The 24,270-nt window shown below is 44.1% G+C and overlaps 1 protein-coding gene across 3 annotated transcripts in view; it reads right to left on the bottom strand.

Annotated features, from left to right (window-relative positions):
* COBL (cordon-bleu WH2 repeat protein) overlaps window positions 1-24,270 on the bottom strand; it is a 238,094-nt gene that overhangs the window by 43,826 nt on the left and 169,998 nt on the right. For all 3 annotated transcript variants that reach the window (XM_054990870.1, XM_054990871.1, XM_054990872.1), the window contains one exon: window positions 1-165. This exon is cut by the window's left edge and continues 145 nt beyond it. In XM_054990870.1, the coding sequence (XP_054846845.1) occupies window positions 1-165 (165 nt within the window). The remainder of the gene's footprint in view (window positions 166-24,270) is intronic.

The raw sequence follows: 24,270 nt of genomic DNA, 5'->3' as shown, positions 1-24,270 counted from the left end.
AATCCAACGATACAATATCTGAAGGAGAGCTCATAATGCCAGAATCTTCCGTGGTGTCCTCTGAGGCGAAACAGCTGCTAACAGAAGTGGTCTCCTCTATTTCTGACAGTTCAAGAACTATCTCATCCGAACTATAAACATTATCATTTGAAATCTGTACATCACCTAGACAAAATATGGTGAAAATAAATTAAGGATGATTCTTCACTATTTCAAAACATACCACATAAACCCAATTCTACCCTGATTTTAAGAATGGGTTACCATTAAGTGATTTCCCCCCCTCTATTTTTTTGTATGGTAAAATGGTTGGGTACAGGATAAGGCTACAAGTTTCTATGTACTGAAACTGGTGACCCCCCCCCCCGAAAACGGTTGTGCAAGCTGACAGAAAAAAAGTTAATTTAAGTTAAAATTGGGTGTGTGTGTCTTGTGGTGCTAAATAGGAATAAAGCAAATTCTGAAATAGCATGCAGCACAACCATCATTGTTTTGTATCTTCAATAGATTAAATTATTATACCTCAATATAAAATCTACAGAAAGTACAAGCAAGCATTTATGTGGGATGGAATGCTCTAGACTTCAAAGAAGGCACAGAGTCCAATAAACTAGAAAATTTAAGAGGAAAAAAACTTCTTATAATCACTGAGTCAAAATACCTGACCAAAATGGTTTAGTACTGGAGACGTATTATTGCCCCCTTGATCAAAATTCTGAAGGTAATCTAAATGGGAGGGAGGGAGATTGACAGTTACCAACAAATGGAAAATAGCCATTTGTAATAATACATTATTTTAACTAGCCTCACAATTATTGGCTAATGTACATTTAGGGACTATCAAAGATGCATAATTTCTAGATTAAATAAATTAATATGCCTTGGAACAATTAGACAAGGAGTTATCTAGAGAGATGACTTTTCACTAAATCCTGAGGCCTTGTGTGAGATATAGCCCTAGGAACAGTTATTATTATACCATGAATTTAAATGTAAAAGTTGCCCAGAAAGTCCGACACAATCACATTTAGTTTGAAGAGATTAAACAAAATAGAATAATTAAAAGAAAGTTGAAAGGAGTGTCAAGATGCTTGGAGATTATTTAAAACCACTTTAACAGAAGTTCAGATAAAATATATATTGTAGATTAGGAAAGGTACAAAGAAATCAAAGATTACGACAGTGTGGTTAATTAACACAGTTAATAAAGCTGCGAAAAACAAGGTGACGTTTAAAAATGACAATCTTTTCTAAAACAAAGAAAATTAAAAAGAGGACAAATTTACAAAACAAAAGTTGACAATAAGCCAATTGAAAAAAGAAATATGAACATATTTTTAAAACAACAGAAGAAAAATCCCCCTAAATATATTAGAAGTATACATTAGAAGCAAGGTAGCTGTACCATTAGATGACACAGGTGTGAAAAGTTTGCAGAAAAAGTAAATGAATTTTTTGCATCAATCTTCACTGTGGAAGATGTTGGACAGATACCTCAACTTGTACTAGAAGTCAAATTCCCCCTCCCCATCCAGATTTCAATTCAGTTATGCTTTACCTTAAACCTAACCTGTAAAATTTTCCTCTAGACCTTGATGACTTAAAGAATAGATACAAACACCATTTAAGTAAGTCTGATTTTTTTGGGTCACTTTCCATTTGCATTCCGCTGACTGTATTGTAATATCATAATCCCACCCATCCAATTATTAAAAACTCAAGCTAGTTTTAGGGAAACTCTCATTGGCGTTAATGCTGGAATTTACAGGACTTTGAGGAAATGATCTGTAGAGTCTCATAACGAGTCGATTCTGAAAATCTGAATCTGGTCATAAACAAGAAGAAGTTCCTAATTTTGGGAACTATGTGAGAGAGGAGTAAATCTTTTCTTTTTCATGCGGTGTTCTGTTTATCCTTTAAACAAGTCCTAGCTGCCTATGCAGTCTTGCCAATTAATTTATAGATTGATATTTGTTGGGCAATTGTTTCACAGTCTCTCAGTGAGTGACACTGAATACATTTTGCTATTTTTCACTGCACAAAGGATTCAATAAACACTGGATATTTAAGAATGGACTGAACAAAGAACATAATGTTTTTCATAATGAACAAGGAAACACCTTAACCAGCTAATGCTTGCCACAATGGGTGGAAGGAACATGTGTGCGAGTGAGAGGACAAACAATATCAGATTGTTGTTTTTACCCATTCACCCAATTTAGAGAGATCCTCTTAAGACTTCTTTACAATGTTTTGATTTTCAGGCCTCTACACAGTACGCCCTCAAGTCCTGATCATTTACAAACAAACTGAATGCACTAAGCCCAATAGCAATCACTGAGGGACCCATTTTCAAAAAACTTTTTGGACTTACGTAATATCTACTATATTAGCCTTATCCACATGCTTGTCATCCTTCTCAAAGAACTCCAAAAAGCTGGTAAAGAAAGGTTTCCCATTGAAGAAGCCATAGTGATTTTCCCTCAGCAAGTCCTGCTCCTCTATGTCTTCAATAAGTCTATCTTTAACAACAGTTTCTACTAATTTACCCAGAACAGATGGTAAGTTCACTGACCAGTAATTTTCTGGATACCCTTTAGACCCCTTTTTAAAAATCTGTGTCACTTTTGTTACTATATCAGTCCTCTAGTAGGGAGGATGATTTATCCTCAAGTTATATACCAGTTAGAAGATCAAGAATTTCACATCTGAGTTCTTTAAGAACACTAAGGTGTATGCCATCCAGATCACGGTATTTGTTTTCAATTTGTCAGCCCTAGAATATTTTTGCCAATGAAATTTTAAATAAAACCAAAGGGTAATTCTCCTTGACTGAGGTTACACAGAGCCCATTAAGCACGGAAATTGATTTCTGACAGCCCAAGCAATAAAACTGAAAAGGCTACAAATCACTGTTAAAGCTCAACAGATTCCAATATTAACGACTAAGGATGTTACAGAAGGGTTTTGGCAGAATGTGAGAGGCAGAGAGGCATTTATCAAGTTTCTACCTCTAGTTTTTCATGTTTATATTAAAATGAAAGTGTGCTTTTTAAAAGAAAAAGCACTATTGTTATAGCTGCGATATAAAAAAAAACAAATTAAAATTTCAGAACTCCCAAGTATGAATACAGATGAAAGAAAAAAGATAATCCACTTTACTGATACAAAATATAATCGGAAAAAGCCAGAACAAAAATCATATGAAACAGTTTTTAATAAAATGGAAAAATAAAAATGTATGAAATCAAGAAGACTTCTATCTTCGTCAGGCCAGGCAGCCTATCCCTTACCTGTTGGCCTGCAGCAGTGATACACGGAACTGTCACTTCCAGGCGGGATTACTGTATCTCACTGGACTGCCCTTCGGCCTGCTCCAGAAGTTACAATTGGTCCAGAATACGGCTGAGCTGTTTTGACTGGGACTCCGTTCCAGTCACATATTACACCTGTCCTGTGCCAGCTGCACTGGTTTCTCATGGAGATCTGGATCAGGTTCAAGGTTCTCATCTTATTCTTTAAAGCCCTTAGCGGATTGGGACCGACACACCTGCAGGACTCCTCCTCTCTCACCCTGTATTTCCTGGAGGTTGCTCCAGTGGGCAGAAAAACAGCTACTGGTGATCTCTGGCCCCAGAGAGGTTCACCTTGCCTCAACCAGGGCCAAGGCTTTTTCGATCCTGGGACCTACTTGGTGGAACTCTCTATCCATGGAGGACTGGTCTCAGCAGGATCTGTTATCGTTTTGCCAGGCCTGTAAGAATGAGATGTTCCGCCAGGCTTATGGTGGTTTAGACAGGCGGCTCACCCAAGTGGCCTCTTGCCTGGGGGGTGCGGATATATGTCCACGATCCTGTATTAATTAGTTCTTGGCTACCCTGCCCCATGGACCTTATGATGATTGAGATGTAGGATGCAATGTGTGCTGCTCTAAGATGTTTTATTGCAGAGTGTTTTTTGTATGTTTTTATTATATGTATTTATTATGTTTATCTGCTCTGAGCCCGCTTGTGAGGAAAGCAGACTATAAATCAAATCAAATGAATAAAGACAATAGAAGGTATAATGGCAAAGAACAGAAGCATATAGTTACACAAAGCGGACTTTAGATTTACAAAATATGCACAATGCAGTGATTCTTAATACTGTATATAAAAATGGCTCCCTCTATTGCTATTAAAATAATCATAGAGCAAATCTAGATTTACTATTTCTATTAACGAAGTAGCTTCCTAAACAACTAGTGAGATGAGCCTACTACATGTTATGCACAAGGGGTTATGTGTGAAGTTTCCCTTTTGGATTGCAGAACATATTCTTGTTTGTCAGTCTATAATCTTCACAATGGAGTAGCAAACATAAAACCCAGGTAGTTGCATAAATGAATTTGTATCTATTACCTTAGTTTTCAGATGCCTACCAACACAATCAATTTCTCCTCTACTGTTCCTATGGTATTAGTATAGCCTGAGCCAATAATAGCAGCTTGGTAACTGTACAAGCATAATAGAATGGGAGAGAAAAGTATCAGTGCAAGTGAATAACCTTTCCCCCTTATTAAAACCTTCTGCTTCAATCCAGCAATGACAAAACCACTTTTAGCCCACTTGCCAAAGCAAGTCTGAAGTATAAGACAGTACCATTCTAGTGCACTGTATAAATGGAAGATTTGTATTCACCCACTGTGAAGCTTCCCAGTGGTCCAGGAGTGGGGCCGGCCGTAACTCTTGGGGAAGTAGCTCCTCCTCTTGTGCAGGGTCGGTTGATCTATCGATCCCATGTAGAAGCAGCTCTTCCCTGGCATGGCAGTTCTTGTCCAAGCCCCAAATATCTTCCAACACCTTGTGTTTTCTCAAACCCTATCAAAAAGAACTTAACTACAAACATAATAACTATATGCATATAAACTACATCAGCTGTTTTTTGGGGGTGGGTGGGTTTTTGCCTGCCCCACTCCCAGACCACTGAGAAAGGAAGCTTCATGGTAAGTGAATACAAATCTTCCATTCTCCCTTGGTTCTAGAGTGGTGCAGGCCGTAACTCTTGGATATGTCTATAGCAGTATACCTCAGGGCGGGTTTACTAGTTTCTATCCTTACAGGACTTGTTGTAACCCCTTCTTCCCAAAGGCAGATTCTGCTGAGGCAATTTGGTCTACTCTGTAATGTCTAGTAAATGTGTGCACTGACTTCCATGTCGCTGCCTTACAAATTTTCTCTAATGATGGAAAAGACCTATTTGTTGCTGAGGTGGCTGCCTCTCTAAGTGAATGTGCTGTAATGCCCTTGGGTGGATCTATGTGTTTGGCTTTGTAAGCCAACAGTATGCAATCCCTGATCCACCTACTCAAGGTAGACGTTGACATGTTTTGTCCTAGTGACCCTTTTTTGAATGAAATAAACATATTCTCCGCCGTCCTGAACTGTTTGGTTCTTTCTATGTAATAACTTAGCACCCTCTCAACATCTAGTTTGTGCCATTCTTTTTCCTTTTCATGCTTTGGATTAGTACAGAAAGAGGAAAAAACTACTTCCTCACCTCTATGGAATTTCAAATTCACCTTAGGCATGAAGGAGGGGTTCGGTCTCAGAACAACTTTATCATTATGAAAGATGCATAGATCCTTATTCACTGACAATGCCCTGATTTCTGACACTCTTCTAGCTGAGGTCACCCCCACCAAAAAGATGGTTTTCAATGTTACTTCTTTAAGCGGGCATGTCGCCATTGGCTCGAGTGCTTTCAAGACTATGTTCAAGTTCCATGTTGGGAATCTATGTATCGTTGGAGGATTAATTAACATAGTTCTTCTCAAAAATCTCTTAACGTGTGGGTGTGTTGTAAAGGGCTTTCCGTCCCGAGATCCCTTTATCACGGATATGGCAGCCACTTGTCTTTTCAGAGTACTTGTGCTTAAACCCTTCTCCAGTCCCTCCTGTAAATAACAATATCTATTTGACTGATGCCATGAGCGGTTTCCTTCCTCTAACTCTGCCCCAGTTATCAAATGTTTGCCAAGTCCTATTATAGCTCCTATTAGTCGATTTTCTCCTTGACGCAAGCATTGTTGAGATCACATTTTCTGCGTATCCCATCTGTTTCAGTTGCCAGCTTGAACACCGTTGGATCCGGGTGACGTATTTTCCCCTGTGTCAGCAGACCATCCTGGATGGCAACTTCCAAGGTTCTGATACTGAGAGCCTTGTTAGATCCTGGAACCATGGTCTCCATAGCCAGAATGGAGCTATCATTATGACCTCTGCTTTCTGTTGCACTATTTTCTGAAGTACTCTGGGTATTATACTTATCAGGGGAAAGGCATATAGAAGCGTTTTCAGCCATTCCTCGTGTAATGTATCCAGACCCATCGCTCTCTGTTCTTTTCTCCTTGAATAGAACTTCGGGACTTGTCTGTTTTGTGATGATGCAATCAGGTCCACTTCCGGTGTCCTCAATCGCTGACAGATCTGATTGAAGACCTGATCGTTCAGTTTCCATTCCGTTTGATCCACTGATGTTCTGCTCAGCCAATCTGCTACCGTGTTCTGCATCACTGGCACATGTATTGCCTTTATTGAATGTAGAGACTTTTCTACCCATTGCAGTATTTCTTCCGCCTCCTCATTCAAGGCTCTTGACTTTGTGCCTCCCTGCTTGTTTATATAAGCCTTGGCTGCCGTATTGTATGTCTGTATCATTACATGGCGACCTAATAGGATATGCTGAAGCTCCCACAGTCCGTACTTGATTGCTCTCAGTTCTAGGAAGTTTATGCTGTGTTCTCTTTCTTTTCTTTCCCATATGCCCTGTGTCATTTTTCCTTTTGTGTGAGCTCCCCATCCCTTTAGACTTGCGTCTGTCCTCACTATTATTCTTTTTGGTTCCCTGAGGGGCATCCCCTCCTTGAATCTGGTCAGTTCTGTCCACCAGTTCAGTGCATCAACCAGGCTTTTTGTCATTCTTACCTTCCTGAACCATCTGTGAGTTACGATTCTCTGGTAAGGTCTTAGGAACTTCTGCAACAGGTGTGTGTGTAAATGCGCCACTGGAGGATGTCTTGACATGATACCATCATGCCCTGTAGTTTTGCTAGATGCATCACCTCCACTATTTTTTGTTCCTTCAGCAACCTTATCACACCCAAGAGCTTCTGTTGCCTCTCCTCTGATAGAAACACTCTGTCCTTCTTTGTATCTATTATCACGCCTAGGTGAAGTAATCTTTGTGTTGGCAAGAGGCTGCTCTTTTGATTGTTCACCACAAAACTGTGTAGCTCCAGACATTGTATTGTCTGATGAATGGCTTCCGTGGCCAGTTCTCGAGTTGGAGCTTTGACCAGAATATCGTCCAGATATGGGGAAAATCCAATACCTTTCAGCCTCAGTACTGCTATTAACGTCACCAGTATTTTTGTAAATACTCTCGGTGATGACTTTAGCCCGAAGAGTAGGGCTCTGTACTGAAAATGCTCTTTGTCGTATGCAAATTGCAGATATTTTCTGTGAGTCTTCCTGATTGGTATATGGAGTTAGGCCTCTGATAGATCGATGGAGGCCTAGAAATTTCCCTCCTAGATTGCCCCCATCGTGGATTTCAAAGTTTCCATCTTGAATTTGTGTGACTTTAGGTATTGGTTCAGCATTTGTAGATCCAAGGTGGCTCTGATGTCTTCATTCTTTTTTGGTACAACAAAAAAGACTGAATACACTCCCCTTGTTCCTGTATTGTGTTGGCAGTGGTTCTATCACTTTTATCTGTAGGTGTGGAATGGCTTCTCTTATCTTAAGGTGCTTTTGTGTCAGGGGGTTCCCTCGGTATTTTTATGAGACAATTCGTTGGTTTTGTTTCGAATTCCAAAGAATAGCCTTTGGATACAGTGTCCAACACCCATTTGTCTGTAATCGTGTGCTCCCATTGATCCGCAAACTCTTGGAGCTGACCCCCTATTTGAGTGTGTGTCAAGAGACTCAGATAGTCATGCTTGATCTCCTTTCTTTGTTCTTTTGGTTTTTTTGTCCTGTCTTGCGGAAGGTGAAATGTTTAGTATCATTCCTTGGCCTTGGTAGCCAATGGTTCTTATAGGTCCTGTCATTTCCTTGTCTTGGAAAATGCCTGGAGTCACGAAAGGACTGTTTTCCCTTACTCCTAACGTCTCTCTTCTTTGATGGCAGGACTTTTTTCTTTTCAGAGTCTTCCACCAGGTACTTTTCCAAGGCTTCCCCAAATAGGTTCGTACCCATGAAAGGAATTGCCCACACTTTATTACGTGCTGGTGGGTCTACGTCCCAATTTCTTAGCCACGAGTTGCATCTGGCAGTGACGCTAAACCCCATTACTCTAGCGGACATTTGGAAAGAATCTAGCGTCACACCTGCTGCGAAAGCTGTTGCTAAGGCTATTTTCTTGACTTTATTCTTTATTTCTTTGGGAATCTCACTATCTGCTGCTGCCAGATCTGAGGCCCATGTGAATGCCGCTCTAGCAAAGAGAGAGCCTGTCGCCGAGGCCCACAGGGACGCTGCTGATGCCTCAAAGTCTCTGCATAATGCTTGTTTGATCTTCTCGTCTGATGGATCCTTGGGCATGCCTTCCGTGTCCATTGGCAGGACAGATGAAGTGGCTAGACTAGTAACTGGATCATCAACAGTCAGTAGCTTAATCTTTTTTGCATCGTCCAGTGTCAGAGAGTAAGGTTTGTGAAACACCTGTTGACACAACTTGGGCTTAGCTGGGTTATCCCACTCCGCCTTTAGAATGCCATGGAAAATCACTGGAAGAGGTACCCCTTTTTGTGTAGGTCCCAATTTGGGAAGTGGCTCTCTAAACCTTGTTGATATTTTTGTTCTGTAACCTCTGAGCCTGGGGTCACTTGTGCTAGTTCCAGAGGTCTTAAGACCTTAGGAAGAAGCCTTGAGTACATTTCCTGGGGTGAAAGCCTAGTTTTGATGGGTCCTAGCAACTCCTCCTCCTCCTCTGATAATTCCCCTTCTTCACTGTCTGAAGGAACTTCAGATAGATCCGAGGCTGACTGGTGTCCCGCCGAGGGGCTGGACTCCTCTTCTCCCCAGCTCTCTGCCTTCCTCCTACTCTTAATCTCGGAGGGCACCATGGTTTTAGATGGTCTTTTGCCTTTACTGGAGCCATGTTTTTGGCTTTCTTTCTTTGGGGTTGGCTCATGCCCCTTGAGTTCTCTCACCACTTCCCTTAGTTCCTTTCTCATCTCTCCTCTCAGCCAAGCCAGGATGCTTGCGGGAATGGCGTCATGTTTGCCATTCCCGCCCAATTAGCTCCTTCCCGCCTAAAATGGTGGGTAGTGGGGCAGGGTGGAATGAGAGAGAGAGAGAGAGAGAGAAAGAGAGAGAGAGAGAGAGAAGGGGGGGGAAGAGAAAATAAGAAGCCACTTAGTTAAACTGGCTCTAAACCAGGGCGATTACTTTCTAGGGCCTTCTGGGGGTAAGAAACCACTCCGGTGCTGCCCTGCTTCCTCCTTTTGCTCTCTTGCTTAGCCCCATTCGGGTTGCTTACCACGGTTCTGAGTGTCTTGTTGCCGTGGTTGCTGCCTTAGCCTGTGCCCTGGACTCTTCGTCAGGTGCTTGGGACAGGCATGATCTCGCTCGCCCTCGGATCTCGCCCGCTCCCTGGTTTCTGTGCATCTCCTGCCACCGCTGCCACCGGCTCATGCTACTCCCTCCTTCTCTCTCTCTATCTCTTTATTAGGGAGCATCAGCAAGGAAAAACTCTCCGCTTTGTGGCACTAAGGCTCACTTTTAAGCTGGAGAGTGGAGGGGGGAGAGACTAGCCCTTCCTTTTCCCCCCTCAGTTGAGTGATGAGCCAAATTCTTCTTTCATGTAGGATTGATGTTTGCTGGAGCAAACCAATGTGACTCTTTGCCTGAGCAGGGCTGGAAAAAACTGGCGCGTCAGGGAAGAGCTCTTCCTACATGGGATCGATAGATCAACCAACCCTGTGCAAGAGAAGGAGCTACTTCTCCAAGAGTTATGGCCTGCCCCACTCCAGGACCATGGGAGAATGCAGCACTTCCACCAATACATCCTTCAGAGTTTTGTGATGGCTTTGTTTCTATCAAGCTATGGAGCAGGCAGCAGGCAAGCAAGAACAAAGGGTGAGCATTCAGATATACCCAGGCCAAAATAATACCAGAAATTACCTATTTGGGGTCAGTCCGCCTCACTTCCAGGCGGCACGGGATGATTCACACAGGGAATCACCCACATGGCATCCTACTGACTGTCATCCCATGGTTCCCCACCTCAGCAGGGGGATGAGAGGGCATGTGGGTCATCGGCTTGGCAGGTGGGTCAGCCGATGCTCGGATCTATGCGTGCCTGTGCCCCTGAGCTTTAATCTCAATAAAGGTGTAGCCTCTTTACCCCCAGCACTGAGTCTGTGTGTTTTTTGTCACCGTGTCCCCTCCCACTCTCCTCCCCCACTTAGCACCTGTCTGCAATCTAGGAGGAAAACAGTAATCAACATCTCAAACACAGCTCACAACACAGGCTGCTAAGCAGTGTGGAAAATAAAAGAGACTGGACACAAGTACTACTTGTTGCAAATGATATTGCACAGGTTCAGAGTGAGGCAATTATATTGTGTAAAAGCTTCAGATGAGGCCAATGTATATATGGCAGAATACCAATAATAAGTGCAATCCATTTACACCAAGACTCATATCTTTGCAAGAAAAATAATTTATTCTCAGTTAATAACTAGGAAACCGCCACTGTTGAGTCAGTATTCGTGAATTTTTATGGATTCTCACATAGTTCTTTGTTGTCTGGACTAAGGGGTTTCACTATTTATTTATTTTATTAAACTTTTATCCTGCCTTTCTGCACTCACAAGGGACACCAAGGTGGCTAACAAGTTAAAGCATGCACAATAAAAGTAACCTTTTAAAACCACTGAACCACTCAAAGAAAACCATCATTAAAACAACTAAAATCAAAGCTAAAATATATACAGAACAAAACAACAATTAAAAACAGAAGGATCACTGAGAGAACAGCAGCCAAAACAAAAAAGTCTTCACACACTGGCTATAGATAGCAGCAGAGGGGGATTGACAAATCTCCATGGGGAGAGAGCACCAGTTTTGGTGCCATGACCAAGAAGGCCCACCTCTTCTCCAAAAGCAGGGGCACCCAAAGCAGGGCTTCTGGAGATGACCACAGAGGTTGGGTAGGTGCATGAGAGAGATACTATGTATGTATATATTTATGTATGCAAAGAGGTGCCACGGCCTCGTCAATATGTCTTATTTCTAGGTTAAGTATATAATGTACTTTTTTGGATTAAAGTAAAAAAAAAAACACCTCATTCACATGAGACATCATCTTAAGTTAATGTTCTCCTATAGCTTCCTTTTAATCTGTGTAACATTTAGTTGTACCATGATTCCTTCTCTCATTAAAACTCATGCAAGGAATTCCTTCTCTCATTAAAACTCATACAATTACAATTAAGCTAGTCCTCACAAAACTTACACAACCTCTGAGACAGACTTATTTGTAACTGTTATAATGAAAATAAGTTATCCCACGACTTTTATGAAAATAACCAGAAGAAAAGGGCTCCCTCTTAAATATTTGGCATGCCGATACTGTAATTGATAAAATATGACTAATGTCTCTAGAATTCTCATTCCTCTGTCACCTTTTAAAAAGTAAACTATGAGGCAATTTTGCTCATAATTGCGCATGTGCAACAACTCGTCCAAGTTTTCCCACGCACTGAATGCATAATCCTAGGCATTACACCATGAGGAAGCAAAGTATTTCTCCTTTCCTAAATTCTTTAAAATATCTTCTCGCTCTCTCATACTCACGAACCTACCCACACACAGAGAAAGATCTGGTACAAGATTAGCTCTTGATATTCAATGTATATACCTGATCATTTGGATCCAGTATTTTGCACTTTTATCACAGCATCAGCAGCGATAATAATACAGGAAGAGCCCTTCCGGATCAGACCAAATGGTCCATCTAGTCCAGCATCCTGTTTCATACATCAGCTAAACCAGCTGCTCTGGAGGGCCAACTAACAAAGAAGAGAGGCCGCGGCCTTCCTGTAATGTTGCCTCCTAGTCCTGGGTTTCAGAGGTTTACTGCCTCTGAATATGGAAGTTCCCTTTACTGACCACAATTAGTAGCCATTGATGGAGTTATCTTCCATCAATCTGTCTAATCCACTTTAAAAGCCATCTGTGCTCATGGTCATCATTACATCCTCTGGCAGTGAATTCTACAAAACAGGGTGCACCTACCAGTAACTGGTCCATCGAGTGTTCTTCTGTGCAGGCACACCTGGGAACTGGGCATGCGCAGGCTGGCCTGCGCATGTACAGTTCTGATGTGGGACTGCACAGAAGACACAACATTCTTGTTGAGTAAAGAAGTGATTCTTTTTGTCTGTTCTATACCTATTTGATTATCTACTTCATTTCTATTATAATGGGAGAGGGAGAAAAAGCTCCCTTTATCAACTTTCTCCATCCCATGCATAATTTTATAAACCTCTATCATGACCCCACCTCCATTTTTCTAAACAAAAAATTCACAAACTTTCCAGCCTTTCCTAATAGGAAAAGTGGTCCAGCCTCCTCATTATTTTGATTGTCCTCTTCTGTATGATACAATGCATAAAGTTTATGCACACAGCACAATGCAATGCACAGATTTACCTTTAACAACATGTTTTGAACATTTACTAGCATTTTTTTTGTAGATCTTGGATAGTTTATAAGGAGTAAGATACCACTGAACAGCATTTTATAACAATTTCCTCTCAAATCACGGCAAAAAGTACATCATTCCCCAATACTCTTTTGAGATAGATTTCTACCCAAGTGGTTGTTCCCATTTCGGAATGTCAGACCATAAGCTAAGATCCACTGAAGTATTTCTGCAAATGTGAGGATTTTCACAGTGAGTGCAGCTTTCTTGTCTTACTTCTCCATTTTAGGGGCAGGGATGCCGTTTTCGGCCTCTTCCACTGCCCGATGGGCCCCCAGGGCAGCAGAAGAGGCCGAAACGGCCTTCCCGCCCCTCCTAGGAGGAGAGGAAGGACGCCGCACCGCAGGGGAAGGTAAGTGTGGGGCTGGGGCTGGGGGGGTAAGGGGGGGCTGAGGTTTGAGCAGTTTAAAGGGCCCTGCCACCGGCAGGGCCCTTTAAACTATCAGCTGGCAGGCATTGAGGGGGGATCCCCCCTGCCACCTGATAGTTTAAAGGGACCTGCTGCTTGCAAGGCAGGAAAGGGCCCTTTAAACTGTTAAAGGCCCCTTTCCCTGCCGCTGCTAAGGCCGGAAAGGGGCATTTAAACCCCACGAACTGGTTCATGACTGGTCCAGTTCTGTGGTTCGTGAAACCCACGAACCTCCTGGTTTGAGGGGTTTTTTTTGTTCTGTGCCCATCTCTAATTTAGATTATAGTTATTTTCCCAGATGCTTCAAATGGTAATTTATATACACCACTCTTGTCTAGAATTAGACTTCAAATACTTTGCACAAGAATGGTATTACAAAGGTTTGCCATGGCTGTCCTCTCCCCTACATTCCCTGCACCTGTCTGCTTAGAGCATCAAAGAAAAAGAATTCTGTAGATAAAACATTTTCAGTCTGAGGATTTTTTTAAAATCCAGTTTACAAAACAGATTGTCTTTTCATTAGAGATGAACTCTGTCCACAGGTAAGGAGCTCTTTTTGTTTTGTAGCTCCTGAAGGCACATGGTTCTGCACCTAAGAAAGCTTTAATCAATTTAATTTCCTTCTTAGTCTCTGAGCTGCAATCATACCAAAATAATATGCCAAGAGCTCTCCCAATATATTGAAAATTTTCAATACACTGAGTGAACACTCAAGGCCTTCTTAGCTGCTAAAAGCCTTGGCCATTTTAATTTTCAATATACTGGGAGAGCACTTGTATATTAGTTTGGATGGGAGTGCAGCGCAGACTGGGAACAAAATTAAATTTGGCAAGGCACTCTTAGCTTCAGGGATGCACGCTGTCAGAAAATAACAGAACAACAAGGAAAGGTTCCTGGCTCTAGAGAGCAAGAGAAGAGACCAAAATGGAGGAATGCCAGTGACTGATGGATGGCATACACAACCAAACATGGTTGTCTATAAATAGGATATCCCATGATAACCTGGAGCATAAGAAAAAAACATGTATAATCAGCAGCTACTTGGTAGCTTTCATGCCGCATGCTGACACTACACATGTGCAAAAAAGCTCACAATACTGCCTATTTGAATTGTGAGTAGGGTTCCCAGGTACCTGCCAGGGGTGGGCAAACTCCCAGGGGGATGTAGCAAGCTCCCAGAGGTTGCTCACCACTGGCAGGCACCCCAGGAATGCATGCTGTGCGCGTGCTCCCAACAGGTGCAATGACATCACTTCTGGAAGTGACATCATTGCTCCGCCCATGGGAGTGCTCCCGTACTTCGTTTGGGGCCAATTTGGGTCCCAAACGGGCAGGAGCACGGAGTGCTCCTGCAGCAAGCATTTCTATATTGGTATCTGAATGTGTGGGTGTGTTTGATTATAAATATTGTACAACTGACCACTGAGGAAGCCCTTAGGGCCCAAACGTGTATGGTCTACCTTTGTGTTGGACATTGACCTATATCATCATCTGTGTATGGAGAACATTTTAGCAATTTTCAACATATGCATGTAGCCTGCCATTCAGGCCTTATGTTTTTAACCTATATTTTGTGCACATCTATGATAAATACCTTCTCAGAATATATTTTACATTTTAGGTTGTAACTTGACCCCTCTATTGTCCCCCCTGCTTGATTGTGTTGAGTTTGTGGGGGCCTTTCCCCCCACCCCCTTTCCTTCTTTGTTGCGACTAATGGGAACCTCCACATTCAGAGGCAGAAGACCTCTGAATACCAAGGCCAGGAGGAAACTTCAAGGGAAAGCTTTGGTTCTACACTTTTTTTTTTGTCATCCAGGTCAACTGGTTGGCCTCTGTGTGAGAGAGGATGCTGGACTAGGTGGACCACTGGTCTGATCCAGCAGGGCTCTTCTTAAGGACTGTGCTTTGGGGAAGTCTGTAATTCAGTGTCAGATCACACAGCTTGCATGGTGTTCCCCCAGCATAGGTCCCACGCTCAATTTCTGACACTTCTACCTAAGGACTTCTGGTAGCAGGGCTTAGGAAGACTACTCTACTGAGACCTTGGAGGGCTGCCACTCAGTGGAGCCAATATTGGATTAGATGCATGAGAGCTCTCATGGGAGTTCCACAGGGCTCGGTATTGTTGCCAGTATTGTTAAAATCTCTGTAAGACTGCTAAGATCATCCAAAGCTTTGGAGTGGGTTGTCATCAATATGCTGATGCCACCCTGTTTATCACATCAAATAAATCTCCAGAAGCAGCTATTACCATATTAGGACAGTGTCTAGAAGCTGTGATTGCGTGGCTGAGGAAGAACTTGCTGAGGCTTGATATTGGCAAGACATTGAGGATGCAGATTAGGAAGGCTGAGATTTTGGTAGGGTATTCTACCAACCCTGAGTGGTGTCGCTGCATCATTAACAGACTTAGTTAGGAGTGCTATTATATCCAGCTCTTTTGTTGAAAAAGCAGGCATCATCAGGTGCAAAATGCCTTTTTTCAACTTCAACTGAGACAACCAAGCCACACTAATCCACAGTGTGGTAACTCTGAGATTGGACTAATATAAAATATGTTCTATGTGCGGAGGTCCTTGAAGACAACAGGGAAGCTACACCTGATAGAGAAGGCAGCAACCGGACTGCTGACAGAGGTTCAGTATTCTGAACACATGGCCCCAAGTTTGTTTGTTACACTGGATGCCAATTTTCTTCTGCGCTCTATTCAAAGTGCTGGTGTTAAACCTTAAAGCCCTTCATGACCTGGAACTCTCATATCTGGTCACATAGCAACTCTGATCCCCAGGTGAGTAAGTAGTTCCTTCACACAGGTCGGTGAACGGTTGTTTTGGAGCTTATGCTGCCTCAGTGGCTGCACCTGTTTTGTAGAGCAAGTTCCAAAAGCCTTGAACAGATTTCTGTTGAGGTGACATTATGGCCGTTTCCACACGTCTTACCTTCTGCCTGAACATCGTGGAAGACAGCGTCTTCCCGCGCAAAACCACGCCAGGAAGACGCTGTCATCCGCAATGACAGCGTCTTCCTGGTGCAATTTCGCGTGCAAAGACGCTGTCTTCCGCTATGTTCCAGCAGAAGGTAAGACGTGTGGAAATGGCCTACGTTTGTCTTTGAATTTGATGTAAGCTGCTTTTGAGTTCCACCGATCAAAAGAAAAGCAACACATAAATATAAAATGCGCTTGAATAATGCTACAGCTTCAAGACTTCCCTAACCATCCATTGACCCTTAGTTTTCAGTGCTGCTCAATCCTTCCCACCCTCATTTGCCTCTTTATCTACTTGCCATTCATATAACTGAACTATCATCCAGCAATAATTTCTTTTTACCATCTCGCTTATATCTTTGAAGTTCTTCTCAAAAACCACTTCTGTTGCTAAAGGCTTCACTTAGCATTTTCCTTCCTATACGTATTTCCTAATGTCGTAACTAAAGACAATACAACTGCACTTCAATGCAATCCAAGTGTGAACTCTTATGACGCAGTCATATGACTCTGCTGATGGCAACTGCCTGTTCCTCAGCATGCAGCGGCAACTACATGTACAGCTAGCAGAATCTAGACATTCCAACCAACTAGGTTATCATATAATAGCTAGAGTCTCCAAAATTTACAAATTATTGTGTGAATCTACACTAACAGGAGTAAACCACAACCTCTTCATAGTTTCCTTCTTCCACTTTGACTACCTCATAAAATGAGAATCAGGTTTACTATTTTCTAACATTATCAAATAACTAACAACAAAACTCATTGTGGGAAAAAATACAATGGACTCTAGAAAGGGGGGGTGGGCAGGCGGGCATTCCCTTCTTCTCCGTCACTGATCCCGGCCAGATGAAGACAGAGGGAGCGGGTATGGTCACCTCCTCTGTGCCTGATCCCGGCCGGGTGAAGAAGGGGCAGGCATTATTTCCTGCTCTGCTCCTCATTCTGGAAGGGTGAAGTGGGGGGGACTACCACCTGCTCCACACCTGATTCCGGCAGGTTGAATGGGGGGCTGACATTGCCTTCTGATCCATGGCTGATCCTAGCCAAGTGAAGGGGGGTGGGCATTACCACCTGCTCTGTGCCTAATACAGGCCAAGTGAAGGGGGGGTGGACATTGCCTCATGCTCCTATCCTGATCCCAGCCGGGTGAAAGGGTGGGCATTGTCAGCTGCTTCTCGCCTGACCCTGGCCGGGTGAAGGGGGTGGGCATATTCTCCTGCTCCGCATCTGATCCCAACTGGGTGAAGGGGGCTGGGCACTGCCACCTGCTCCACGGCTGATCCCAGCCATGTGAAGGTTACAGGCATTGCTGCCGGCTCTGCACCTGTTCCCGGCTGGGTGAAGGGTTGGCAGGCATTGCCTCCTGCTCTGCACCTGATCCTTGCCGAATGAAGATGGGGATCGTACATTGCCTTCTGTTCCACTCCTGATCCCGGCCAGGTGAAGGGGGGTGGACATTGCCACCTGCTCCGCTCCTGATCCCGGGCACCTGAAGCAAGGGGCGGGCATTGCTACTTGATCCGCACTTGATCCCAGTCAGGTGAATAGGAGCAGGCACAGCTGCCTACTTTGCGCCTGATCCTGGCTGGGTGAAGGGGGTCTGGTATTGCCACCTGCTCTGCTCCTGATCCCAGCTAAGTGAAAGAGGGAGTGGGCATTACCTCCTGCTCCACGTCTGATCCTGGCTGGGTGAAGGTGAGGAGGGTGGGCATTACCACTTCTCCACGTCTGATCCCGGCTGGGTGAAGGTGGGCAGACATTTCCACCTTCTCCACTCTTGATCCTAGCCAGTTGAAGGGGAGTGGAGATTGCTAACTGCTCCGCTCCTGATACCAGCTGGGTGAATGTGGTGGGGGGGGGGGGCAGGCGTTGCCACCTGCTCCATGCCTGATCCCAGTTGGGTGAAGCCAAAAGTAGGCATTGCCACCTGCTCTGCTCCTGAGCCCATCTATGTGAAGGCTGGGTGTGGGCATTACCACCTGCTCCACTCCTGATCTCGGCCAGGTGAAGGAGGGAGCGGGCACTGCCCGTGCTTTGCTCCTGATCCGAGCTGGATGAAGAAGGGAGGGGCATTGCCACCTTCTCCACTCCTGCTCTCAGCTGGGTGATGGCAGGTGTCGGGCATTGCCACCTGTTCCACTCTTGATCCCAGCTAGGTGAAGGTGGGGGGCAGGCATTACTACCTGTTCTGCTCTTGATTCCAACCAGGTGAAGGGGGGCAGGCATTACCATCTGCTCCCCTTTTGTTATCAGCTGGGTGAAGGGCAGGCAAGCATTGCCACCTGCGCCTGATCCCAGCTGGGTCAAGGTGGCAGGCGGGTATTGCCACCTGCTCTGCTCTTGATCCCAGCTGAGTGAAGGCGGGGGAGGCAGGCATTGCCACCTGCTTTGCTCCTGATCCTAGCTGGGTGAAAGCAGAGGGCAGGCATTGCCACCTGTTCTGCTCCTGATCAGAGCTGGGTGAAGGCGGTGGATGAGCATTGCCACCTGCTTTGCTCCTGATCACAGCTAGATAAAGGGTGGGTGATCATTGTCACCTGTTCCACGCCTGATCCCAGCTGGGTGAAGGCAGCCGGGCATTGCCACCTGCTCCTGATCCCAACTCGGTTAAGCTGGGGGGCAGGCATTGCCACCTGCTCCGCTCCTGATTTCAATTGGGTGAAGGCAGGGGGAAGGAATTTCCACCTGTTCCGCTCCTGATCTCAGCTGGGTGAAGGGGTGTGTGCAGGAATTGCTACCTGCTCCACGCCAGATCTCAGCCTGGGCTTCCCACCATGGTGTGATCTCTGGAGGTTTGGCTGCCTCATCTGGGCTTCCCTCCTCAGCATCACCCTCTGGAGGTGCACCAGGGTAGGAAGTGAGTGGTCTTGAATACGCTTAGCCTTTTAAATAGTAGAATTATAAAATCAGCCTGTGGAGTAACGCAAAAGCAACATATACTAGCATTATTCTTGGTGTGCAACTACCATACAAACTAGTTTCATAGTCATTGTTTTGTCTCATGAAAATGTAATTGTGGGAGGGAAGTCAGTGAACAGAAAAATCTCAGTACCCTCTCCAAACAATAATTCCTAGTTGTTCTTTTTAAAGGAAGCCATGACAGCTAACTTGGTATAAAACTGGCCTGGAGATATGATGTATGTCCTTGAAAGATCTTCCTCTACAATAGTAAGGTTTGGCTGTTTGAATTTCCTGTAAGAAGAAACAACAGCTGGAAAAGGTGTAAAAACATGGCTGCCATTTTGGAAAAATGGAATGAAGTTAATATTCTGACTTTTAAACTGCCATGGCTGCAATCCAGCCCATAGTTACAAATATTTTATTTTAATGGGATTTCAGTGCACATAACTTTATTGGCTCCTATTCTATGAATTTACTAGAGAGAATGCTTAAAGTCTAAATATAACACATAGGCAGCAAATGACAACGTATCCTGGCAGTGTGGAAGGAGTTTAGAAGGGAAGTACAATATGTGTGAATGTGTGCACCTATGAGCTGATAAGTATGTGATAAATAGCACAGGCATATGTTAAATAAATAAACCACATATGTGTGCAATCTATCACAGAGGTTTGACTGATCCCATAAATATGCTAATCCACTTCACCTGGAATGTATTCAATTTCTAAGGCCCTCTAGACTCATTAATTTCTAAGGAGAAACAACCAAGTAAGAGTTGTGGAGCATTCTCCTTTCCCTCACTTTTTTAGGTCCAAATTATATGATGTTTTTAACAAGTCAGATGTGGGGAACCTAGACTCGACTAATTTTCCACATAACAACACAGCAGCTGTGGGGAACATCATTTTAAAAGCCTGGGGCCTGATTCAGCTCAGGATCATGTCATGGGGGGGCCCTCCTGCCTCCCCCCTGCCCATACCATTTTCCCAAGCCAAAATGCCCCTTCTCCCCCTGCACCATGATCCTGAGGTGAATTAAGCCTGCAGCAGACTTCTAAAATGACGTTTCCTACAGCTGCTGCGTGGCTGTGGAGAATGTGAGTTGACTTTGGTGGACCCAGCCTCGATGTTAAAAAAGTCTTGTGTAGTTTGGCCATGAGGTTGTGTAGAAAGTAATAACTGCGCTGCACTACATTTATTTGAATATGGAATCACCCTACCTTCAATCAGTGCCAGATTATAAAGGAGTGTATGTGGATTTCGGAGACCCTATGGTTCAAAATAAAAGCTGCACAAACCACTTCCTCGCTTTCTCCGTGTGGCAAAGGATGGGGCTGGAATCTGTGAGAATTTAAGAGCCGAAGTGAAAGTTACCTTTTTCAGGAATTTGCCATGGACCCAACTCATGTTCCCTACAGTCATACAGCAGATGCAGGGGCTTGGAATGCCACTATAGGAGGAGGGCCTTTCTCCCGAGCCGTTTTCCCACATGAAAACAATGGGGGGGGGAGCGAATTATTTCCCTGGAGTATTCGGTGTATGTGGAGCAGCAGAAAAGGGTAAATCTCTCCCTTCCCCACAGTGCTTTTGCACAGGAAAATGCTTTGAGGGAACGATAGGCTCCCTCCCTCCCTCTGCGAAAGCATTACAATCCCATTTAGGCTCTCATTTAAAAAAAAAAAGCCATTCCCTGCAGCTGCCACGTGGCTGCAGGGAACATGACTTGGTTCTGCAGCAAACTCAAAAAGGTAATATTTAATCCGGCTCCAAGATTCTGCTTAATAGAGATTTCTTTCTCTCAAGAAAGGGACAAGCGAACAGTGCTTGTATCGGGATTTGCAATGGCTTCATTCAAGCTTTAACAACAAACTATGGCTTTCTGTTAAACAGATGAGCCTTGGATATCCTTGGCCTTGCTCCCTCCCCTCCCTCGGGTTTAGGAACTGAAGACAAGCATTCTCAACAATCCTCAGTTTGCCATTTTGGCCCCTTACCTACAAACCAGGATTAAACTGTGGTTTAGAATCTTGGATTGTTGGCAAGACAGAAAAAGAAAACAAGAGCTTGTTTTGTCAGTTCAGAAGAAACCATAAAGTCTTCAGTACCTAAGCCCCAAAAGAGGAGAGGAGGGAGAAGGGGATACAACCTCAAAGTCTTTCAAGGCTCACTCTTATTACATCTGAATGTCCACAGAAAGACTGTGTTATCAGATATGCAATTACTCTCAAATGTATAAGGCAGAATACAGGATTTTTACGGTATTTTTTAAAGTTTTATTTTCTTGTTACTTTTGTATCCTGTTTTTCCTCTTCCCTTTGCAAAAATCCCTGCAACTTCAGTAAGCGGTCCATATATTACAATGGGGATCATGACCAGGAAAGAAAATATGTCACTACCTTGCACAGCCACGAGCAACTACCTCTTATCATATTATCAATTATTTGTTTATGCAGATGCGTCCAGGGGATTGTCAAAGGTGAGGCATCAGGAATTGCAGGTGTTGCTATTTTATACTGTCTGGATTGGTGAAGCCAATATTCTTATGGTTCCAAATTATTTTGCTTTCTATTTGAAGTGTTGTACCATTATTAATTTTTTTTTTTAAAAAAACCACCTTGCCTCCTGTGAATTTTTCGTTTTTTTAGACACTGGAGGGTCAAGCCTAATGTAAATCTACTCAGAAGTAACTCCCATTTTATTCAATGAGGCTCACCCTCACAGAGTTGTTGGAAGGATAAAATGGAAGAGAGGAGAATGATATAAGCTGCTTTGTATCTACATTGGGGAGAAAGGTAGGATATAAATGAAGTAAATGAAAATGAATGGAATTAAAAGGACTCCCAAGAACGAGTTCTTAGGCCTAGAGTCTGAATTGTGGATTAGTTAGGAAAATGGAATAAACATTTTAAAACCAATTTTCAATCTGATCAGTAACACATGCTCCAAGGATACACCCTCCATTGCCTTTCCTTTGGTTCCAAGTTGAAAATGAGGCTAACTCCTGTAAAGCCACGGAGGAAACTCCTTGCAAACTCCACATTCCCCTTTTCAGTTAGGGCAGTATCTGGCAAAATTCTCTGTCTACCTGGTACTAAAAAAGAGAATGCTTAATTTTTAAACCAACCCGCTAATCAGTATTTCGAGCTTGATGACAAGCTGATGATACTGAAATTATACTCAGTTCTTTCCACTGTTCTTCACAGAGGCTGTTGTATGCTTTGGACAACATGGGCCCCATCTGGTGGTCAAAATCAGCCATGATGCTACCATGTAGCTCCAGAAACTGCATTGATTATAGGACCAAATGTACTGAGATCCAAATATCTGCACCATGAAACAAGTAGAAGTCCATCATCTGTCCCTGACACCCTCTCACGTCTAAATGTGTATAGAGTAAGTGCTGCTTGTAAGAGTGCTAGCTTTACTCTGCAAGACACTAAATCTTGACTCTTGAATGAATCTGTAAACAGAAAAACAAGCTATTACAGCAACCAGATACAGTAAACACATAGCGCTTCATGTATACTATCTCAGTAATCTTTACAGCAATCCTGTTTCGTAGGCCAGCATTAGCGACACTGCAGACGAGGGGCTGAAAACAGAAAGACTGCAGAATGGTTTAGAGCAATGTAGTGTATTCACAGACTAGAGATTCCAACCAGAGACTTCCAGCTCAAAGTCCACTATGCTACTTTAGGTTAAGATTTCAGCCCCTCCCCTCCAATTCCAAATGCTGGCCCCACGTAGGACGATTCGCTTCAAGCCCCTGCTTCAAGCCCCCTTCGCTCCCCGTCTTCTTGGGCTCTTGCCCATTCCTTTTATTACTTCTGTAGATATGAATAATTTCCAGGGCCACACAACTCTTAAATTGTTATAACTGTTCTCTCTGCCCCGTAGATATATAGACTTTGGGTTCTGAGTGACACACTTGTGGTTATACCCATACATGCTTATTTGCTGATTTAAACGGAACAGCAGGCCAAGTGAATGTGTGAATTGAGTGAAAAAGCAATCAAACGATCAAGAGATGACTGCGCCTGCAAAATTATGACAATTCTGTTACTGTCCTAATTATGGGAAACAAAAGTGTTTGGATTTCACCGGGTTTCGATCTGGCAGTGCTGCCCTTTTTGTATTATAGTTACTTTGAGAGTGAGCAGGGCTTTTTTCTGGGAAAAGAGGTGGTGGATCTCAGTGGGTTGCCCTTGGAGAAAATGGTCACATGGCTGGTGGCCCCGCCCCCTGATCTCCAGACAGAGGGGAGTTTAGATTGCCCTCCGCGCCGCTCCAGCGGCGCGGAGGGCAATCTAAACTCCCCTCTGCCTGGAGATCAGGGGGCGGGGCCACCAGCCATGTTACCATTTTCAAGAGGTTCCGGAACTCCGTTCTACTGCGTTCCTGCTGAAAAAAAGCCCTGAGAGTGAGTAACTGCACTGCTACTTCCATGGTAATTTGCTGTGCACGGTAACTCATCTCTACGTAGAAATGTAAAGTTGCCTTCATCCAGGCCAACAGTGTGACTGACAGCAGGCCTTTCCCCACTCAAGACCTGATTAACTGGAGATGTTAACTGAACCCGGGATCTTCTGCGTGCAAAACAAGTGCTCTACCATCGAGCCACATCTCGGGTTGCCAGGTGCCTCTCACCTCCCGCTGGGAGGGTAGGGACAGCTGGCACTGTCCCTACCATGCTGTCCACGAGGATTCTCTTCATGCGCATGCCTCGAAGCTTATGCAATGAAGTCACTTCTAGAAGTGATGTCACTGCGCTGGCTGTGTAAGCGCTCCGCACGGGGCCAACTGGGCCCATTTGGGGCCCAAAGCAGTCCCAACTGTAGCGTGGGAATGCTCTCATAGCTGGCGTAACGACGTCACTTCCATGCTTGTTGGGAGCGCGCACATGGCGTGCATTCTTGTGGTGCCTGCTGGTGGTGGGCAACTTCTGGGAGTTTGCCACATCCCGCTGATCGCTGGACGATCAGTGGACGAGGTGGGAAATCCCTGGGATTTTGCCTGTCACTGGCGAGCACCTGGGAACCCTAGCCACAGCCCTTTGAACCTGGGACAACCATAATGAAAAGCATGCTATCTATCACAACTATGGTCTCTCTTCTAGAAATCTGGTCCACCGCTGCCTGTTCTGACCTGTTAGTGAGAGACGGTGTTCCCTCTGGCACAGGGAGAATCAGAGTAACCTCATTAGGCAGGTA

The sequence above is a fragment of the Eublepharis macularius genome, chromosome 11, assembly GCF_028583425.1.
Source record: "Eublepharis macularius isolate TG4126 chromosome 11, MPM_Emac_v1.0, whole genome shotgun sequence".
NCBI lineage: Eukaryota > Metazoa > Chordata > Lepidosauria > Squamata > Eublepharidae > Eublepharis > Eublepharis macularius.
Note: the sequence above shows the minus strand (reverse complement) of the source record. Positions and strands in the feature narration are given on the sequence as shown.